This window comes from Halyomorpha halys, unplaced genomic scaffold, assembly GCF_000696795.3.
Source record: "Halyomorpha halys isolate HHAL.00 unplaced genomic scaffold, Hhal_1.1 Scaffold414.1, whole genome shotgun sequence".
In the NCBI taxonomy this organism is placed as follows: Eukaryota; Metazoa; Arthropoda; class Insecta; order Hemiptera; family Pentatomidae; genus Halyomorpha; species Halyomorpha halys.
The window spans coordinates 212,983-220,572 of NW_027106621.1; the positions used below are offsets into that span (position 1 = coordinate 212,983).

Below are 7,590 nucleotides of genomic sequence, written 5' to 3' on the forward strand. Positions count from 1 at the left end.
TAGAGTTCTACTACTGGGTAGTTTCTCTACATCCTGTATCATATCATATATCATTATGATCAAATTTACTGGTTGTATTTTTTTATACAGTTGTAAATATCAAACAATATCAAAAAAATAAAAATATATTAGTTCATAATGCTATTTATTATTTGTGTTTGTTTAATGTTCATGAAATTTTAATTTTTCTATAGATTGTAATTTGCCAAAACAACTCAAGAAGCGAAGGAGTAGTTCAAGGTATCATGACGCACGAAATGATTCATATGTTCGATTATTGCAATAATAAAGTGGATTTCAAGAATTTAGACCATTTAGCCTGTACCGAAATAAGAGCGGCGAACCTGACACACTGTAGCTTGACTTCATCCGTTCTTCAAGGGGATGTATCACCTTTTAATATCAAAGCAAATCATAAAGTAAGCTATTATTTTTAATTTTATTGCTGCTTTAAGTAATTAACATTTGTTAATTAATTTGTTAGTTGTAATTAACCTTTAACTGTAAGTAATTAACCTTTGCCTTTGTCAAGGGTACTCGTTGTGTTATGTTGTATAATGTTATTTTGGTAACTTGTAATCTAGGTTCTATAACTGAAAGATTTGAATATCTAGTTGGGTCTAATGAAAATATCTTCCTTGTTAAGTATCCCCTCTTGAGGAACTCATTTATTTAATCATGGTTCGAGGCCATTGCCCCATCTCTAGGCAGATTAACAGTATTTTATTTGTTTATCTAATATATAAAAATTAATGTTTGTTCGTACTTTATGTGCTGCTATACCCTTCATTGTGATGGATATTTGCTTAATGTTTAGGATTTTCCCTGGAAGGATATCGAGTATTCCAATTTCTCCTGTAAAAAAAATTTTATTAGCAAAATTAAGCATTTTTTGAGCCTAACTCAGAAAGTGTACATTTGTTTACTGATTATTACATGGCAATTGATTTGTCTCTTTCTGAAGAATAAGAAAAAAATGTTCCTGATTCTATTAAACAATTTTTATTTACTAAAAATTAAAAAAAAAACATAATGTGGCTTGAAGTAAATTACCAACATCATTATCGGTGGCGCTACAACTCTTGTAGAGTCAAGGCCTCCTGCAACTTCGTCCGCCAGTCCTCTCTTATGGTTGCCGCTGCTCTCCAATTGCGGATTCCCAAGATAGACCTGGCATCCGCTGCCACTCCATTGATCCATCGATGCTGGGGTCTTCCTACTCTCGTTGTCCAGGTTGTCATACCCTTTTATCCTAGGAATCTGATCCTGGGTCATTCTTAGTACATGGCCTGACCACCGAAGCCGACCCACTTTGATCACCCTTATAATATCCGGGTTCCTGTAGAGGCCTGCCAGTTCAGCATTTGTTCTCATCCTCCAGATACCATCAGCATAAACCAGGCCATACATTTTCCTCAATATTCTCCTCTCGAAACTTAGGAGAAGGGCTTCTTGTGACCTGGGTAATGTCCAGCATTCGGAGGCATAAGTGAGAACTGGCCTCAGTAGGGTCTTATACAGCTCTATCTTTGTGTTTTGGGAAATAGCCCTGCTCCTGAAATGCTTCAGTAAATAATTCTGCGATGTATTTCTGCTTGAAAAAAAAAAAAAAATGCAATTTTTGAGGGAATTCTTGAAGTAAATTAGGTCAACAAATTTTTTTTTAGGAATAAACCAATCATATTAGTTTATAGCGTCATCTCAAGCACTTAAATATAAATTTTCAAAAAAATTAGAAATTAGAAATTTATCGTCTTGATTTATTTGGAGCATTTGTTTTCTACCGGTGACTATTGTTCATATAATTATTTGTAACTCCTCTGTACTATTACAGCCGTTGGAAAGCTAAATTTCTCCTGTTTTAACATACATTAACAAAATTCAGATTTAATTCCCTTTTAATGGTGCAATATTGGTTTCAAATAAAGAAAAACTTTTTAAATGTTTTATTTTATATTTTTGGTTCTAATTGATTTAATTAGATCCAGTTTGTGCCAGTACAAGAGCCCACGAGGAGAAAAAAGGCAGTTATCTCACCCCAATTTTTGATTACTTTAATGAAAACTATGTATAATTACTATCCAAAATTGGTGAGTCTGCCAATTATAGTTAGGGGAATAAAAAATGGCAGCTGTTTCAAAGCGATAATTTTTCATTCGGAGCTCTATATCTCAAAAAGTTGGAACAACACAAGAAAACCTAAGAGAACATTATTTAAAGAATAGTAAATTTGCTAAAATATGAGCCCCAATAGAGTTATTTACATTAAATATTTTTTGAGATATAGCTTTTTATAAAGCAACGTTTCAGAAAAATGTTGTATGGCACATACTGAAATATCAGTAGATAATGAATTTATTTTGAAAACTTTATATCTCAAAAACCATTTGACGTACAGATGTCTATTAGCACTCAAATTAATGATAGTTTGATGAGCTATAAACTGGTTTATGATGTTTAGCTTGTATGAGTTATAGTTTACTTGAAATTTGCTAAAATAAATTGATTTATAGTTGTTCGGACAAATTTTCATTTGCCAAATTTATATTCATATGTGAATATTATAAAAACTACTACCCCTACGAAGATAAGTGTCATAAACTACTGTATAGAAAGTTAAATTTCCTTTATTTTGAGTGTTGGCAGACATATGTGCGTCTTATGGATCTAGAAATATATTTTTTCAAAAATCCAACATTTTATACGAACAATTAGAAATTAAGATTACTAACATTTTGTGAGTTTATTTTGTCAAATATAAAATACATAAAAGCTACTCCTACAAAGATAAACATAATTAACTATTTTGTTTTAAATTTAACTAGCTTTAATTTGAGCGCTGGCAGCCATCTGTACATCCTATTGTTTCTGAAATTAAGTTTTTCATTAATCAAACTTATTGTTCGAACAACTATAAATCAATTTATTTTAGCAAATATCATGAAAACTACTATTCCTACGAAGTTAGAGGTCATAAACTTCTTTATAGTCTATTAAACTAGCTTTAATTTGAGTGCTAATAGACATCTGTACATCACATAGTTGCTGAGATATAGATTTCTAAAAAAAAATTAACTAACTACTAATTTTTCAGTAGATTTTTAAGAAATTTTGCTTTTTAAAAAGCTATATCTCGAAAACTATTGAACGTAAATAGCTCTTTTAGGGCTAATATTTCAGCAAATTTACTCTTCTTTAAATGATGTTCTCTTAGATTTTCTAGTGTTATTGTTAGTTTTATGATATAGAGCTCCGAATGAAAAATTAATGTTTTTTTAAGGTTTTCAAACAGCAGCCATTTTTTATTCCCCCCACCTATACTTGGCAGACTCATCAATTTTAACTCGGAATTATACATAGTTTTCATTAAAGTAATCAAAAATTGGGGTGAGGTAACTGCCTTTTTTTCTTCCCGGCTTTTGTACTATGCCCTTTGGTGCAATTTACGGAGCCCTAAACCAAACAGATATAATAAGAAATTAATTAATTCATTAAACCAATGTGTAAATAACTAAGTATTAAGATTAATATATATCAAACTTTCAATTGAATTAAATTAATCTATCTACATCCTTAAACTCGCAATCGTGAAGCATTGCTGGGTCTGCTAGTCAATTTTAATTTTGATATTACATTATATCTCTTCCTACTTAATCCAATATTTTATATTTAATTGGAGTCTCAATGGATAAATCTCAACTTTTGTGGCAATGGAGTTTAATGAGGACTCTCCTGTTAAAGTGAATAAATATTTTTTAAATAAATATCAGACAATATCGGTTTCCCATTAGATTTATTGAACTAAGTTGGGAGAGATGTAGTGTAATGTCAATTGTTATGGTTGCCATGGTGAAATAAAAACACTGGCGATATCTACGTAGACAAGGGGTGTTACAGTTGTCATGGTGAAAACAAGACACGAGCGATATGTTTGAGACGAGTGTGTTTTGTTTGAGTGAAGGCGACAGTTTGATTCTGGGAACTCGTATGTTCAGACGAGTGAGTTTTGGTTTTGTGAAGGTGATAGTTTCATTTTGGAACATGGAACTTTACGATTGTTCAATGTGAAGTGTTAATAGTTTAAAGGCCCTTTGTCTTTATGGTTTGAACTGGAATATCACCATGTGAGAAATGTTGTCATATATGTTTTGTTTTCAAAACTATGGTATTTACTTCAATAGACGATCATTAACAATAGAAGTGGAGGACTACGTGGGGTTTGAACTAAATTTTATCTTGTTTTTTTTTATTTTATATTCACTTTCATACTCTTTTAGATAATAATGTAAATATAGTTATTAAGGTTAAGGTTAAGTCAACCTATAAGTTTTAATTGTTTTATTAATTTATAAGAATTCTTTTTTTTTCTTTTTAATTCTCTGTATATATATTTTTTCCTATTATTAAACTTTTCTACATATAATTCAGTTGTTCTTTCTCTGCTTTCAACTTGTTAATTTACTTATGTTTTCTTTGTTGCTCACGGAATATTATGATAATTCAACAGGTGGGTAGGTAACACCCCTAGGTTTCCTGTTATCTACATGTAAAGATATTCGCCAGTGGTCATATTTAACAATTGTTTATATAGTGGTATATTTTAGTTATATTGAGGCATAATGCTTCGGGGTTTTCGTTATTTCCAAGAAAAATAACGTGGCGCCTGAGGAGTAATTTATTCTTTATTGTTTTGTTTTGTTTTTTTCTTTTGAGATTATATTTTTTTTTTATTATTGCCTTTAACTCACCCCCTTCTCCGCTGAGCGTGGGCAACAATAAATGTATAACTAAGAATAAATCAAAATTAGCGGTTATAATAATAACTGTTATCAAAAAAGAAGACAGCAATGTTACTGTACCTGAAGATAGGTGGTTATGGTCCTGAAACATATCTGAATAAAGGATACTTATAAGGGAAGATATTTTCACTAAACGCAATTAGATATTTTGGTAAATGTTTGTATTTATAATGTAAATTGCATGGGATGAAGGCATCTATGAATTAATGAATGGATTATTAATTTTTTTTTTTAATTACTCCTTCTGATTTAGCTTAAATCAGGTAATTTGGTCAAAACAGAAACAATAAATATTTCAGGAATTATTAAATATCTGTTTTATTTTTGTTCTTTACTGTTTTTTTTATAGGAATGTGTTAAAAGAAAAGCTCTCGCTTCGATTATGGCAGTTAGGAATGTTAGTCTCGAGGAGGCTGTGGCTGCAGTTGAACGAGTTTTTCCTAAATGTTACAACGACTTAGAACCTATTGGACGGCGGATAAAAGGTGGTGGTGATGACCAAAAACGAGCATATGCTGAAGGGTTTCTCTATGGTTATGTTTAGTTTGAATTTATTTTATCCAGTTACCCTAGTTGACATATAGTGTTAAATATTAGATATCAACACTTAAAAAGAAGTTCCCTTTTACCTGGCTTTGAGGTACAGATAGTCTTAAAAAATATATGGGATACAAAATTTAAGGTAAAATAAGAATAATGGTAAAGACAAAAGAACAATGCTTTAAGCCGAACTGTGGTTCATTCTTTGTTGGTTATGTTAAGTTTAAATTTATTTATTCCATTTTTAGCATCCTTGCTCAACAAAACAATTCATTAATTTAATAAATTTTACTTTCTGATATTTTAAATAATAAAGGGATTTGAAATCTCTCCTTATTATTATAACAGAGATTTAAGAATTTAGGATGTTAAAAACAATAGTTAAGTTGTTCATTTGTAACTACTGTAGTGACATTTAAGCTTTCATTTATAGTCGTAACTTTTATTACTTGATGAAATCAGGCTGCTTTTTGTTTATTGGTAATCTTTGCCAATTGCATTGTTCCGAAATCAGCGAGGAAAAAAGTCAATGTTTTGCTTTATGATTGCTTACTCTTTAACATAATTAAAAAAATTATGTTAATAATAGCTAAAAACAACAGCAGGTCCACTCATCAAGTTATAAAAGTTTAACTATTACAATATACATTTTCAGATTATACTATCTTGAATAATGTTAGTAACATTTAAGTACTTGTTGTAAATATCATATTTACTGAATGATATACTATCCATAAGAATTTACAATTTGTTTTTGAGGTGTTAACCATAAAAATCCATAAAGTACTTTGATATTATTATCAATTTAATGGCTGAAATTGTTATGAGGAATAATATGTGTTGGTTAATCTTTGGCATGCAAGTCATTTATTATCTGCTGTTATCCTTCGAACCACCTTTTCTTGTTTTTTCTTCTCATTTTCGATTTCTTTTATTCTTTTGATTGACTTTTGGCCGTTAAAATCATATTATTTATTTTCTGTACAAAGATGGGTAAGTTTAGATCGTAATTCATCATTTATTCTAGCGATCATTCATTGTTTATTCTTGGTTTACTTGATAGTGTGTATTACAGTTTTATTATTTTTTATATTATTGGTATCCATTGAAATATTACTGTTGTAGAAGATGTGATAAATATTTCATTTTTGAAATAGATAACAAAAAAAAAGATAAATGATTGATATGGGCTTTTGCACACTTATACCTTGAAAAGAAAAAAATTATTATTGCAGGGATTTGTCACATGGAGGTTTCGATGACTATAAATTCATCTGAGTAAGGTTTAGACGTTAACTGACATATTCTCAATGAATTACATATGATTCAACCTCGTTAAAATGATTATATGGCATGTGCGATATTGGAAATAATACACACATCATAATTGAAATAAACAAAGTATTACACATATTATTTTGAAAAAATAATTCTACTTTTTTTTTTTTAAATGGCAATAAGGCCTATTGTGTGTCGACGACTTTACAAAGTGTTGTGATTAGTGCCATTTGTTCCAGCTTGGAAGTTATCCATCCGGAATTGATCGGATCTATGTCTCTATTCCTTAGCGCTTTGTCTTTAGAAATTTCCCAATTTCTGATATAACCCTATTGCAGAAGGTCGGTTTCCTGCTTATGTTAAGTATGTCTAGATCAAAATTAATAATGAAATCTAAAATTTTCTCACCTCTGAGATTTATTTTATAGTTTATGGTGTACATTTACGTCCAGGCTGCTAGAATCTGTCTCTCCCCACATTCCCTGATTCTCTCAAGCTTTGTTGTCAGTCATGCCCAATCTTTCAGCCTGCTTTCATAAAGGTAAGGTTTTTGTATAAGAATAATATAAATATTATTAAGTATTGCCTCACCTTTGATATATTGCTGCAACATACGACTTGCAGCAATGCAATGGCGTAGATTAATTTGTAGCAACTTTATGGTGAGGATCAGTCCTCGATGAATGAGGGCTGGACCACTGGTGGGGATTTGCCTCCGGGTCCAGCATCCACTGGAACCTTCAACTGATTCCCACCTATGGCCATTGCCCTAGTCAGTACCGTCATCGACGGAGTTAATGGAGGCACAAGCACTGCTCCACACCCTGAAGATGTCTCAGTCAGAGACAATGCCCCTTCAGATAGCACTTTCGTGGACCAGCCCTCTGTTTTCTTCTGACTATGCCTGAAGGTCATAGCCAATCTGCATGCCTTGTGCCCTCAGATTCTCAAGACTGGATACCGGGATTCTAAG

At 31.2% G+C, this 7,590-nt stretch overlaps 1 protein-coding gene across 1 annotated transcript in view; it reads left to right on the forward strand.

Moving 5' to 3' along the window:
• LOC106682446 (mitochondrial inner membrane protease ATP23 homolog) overlaps window positions 1–6,189 on the forward strand; it is a 26,643-nt gene extending 20,454 nt beyond the window's left edge. The window contains exons 3-4 of the mRNA XM_067044997.1: window positions 195–419; window positions 5,149–6,189. Of these exons, the coding sequence (XP_066901098.1) occupies window positions 195–419; window positions 5,149–5,343 (420 nt within the window). The 3' untranslated portion in view covers window positions 5,344–6,189. The remainder of the gene's footprint in view (window positions 1–194; window positions 420–5,148) is intronic.
• The last annotated feature ends 1,401 nt before the right edge of the window (window positions 6,190–7,590 follow it).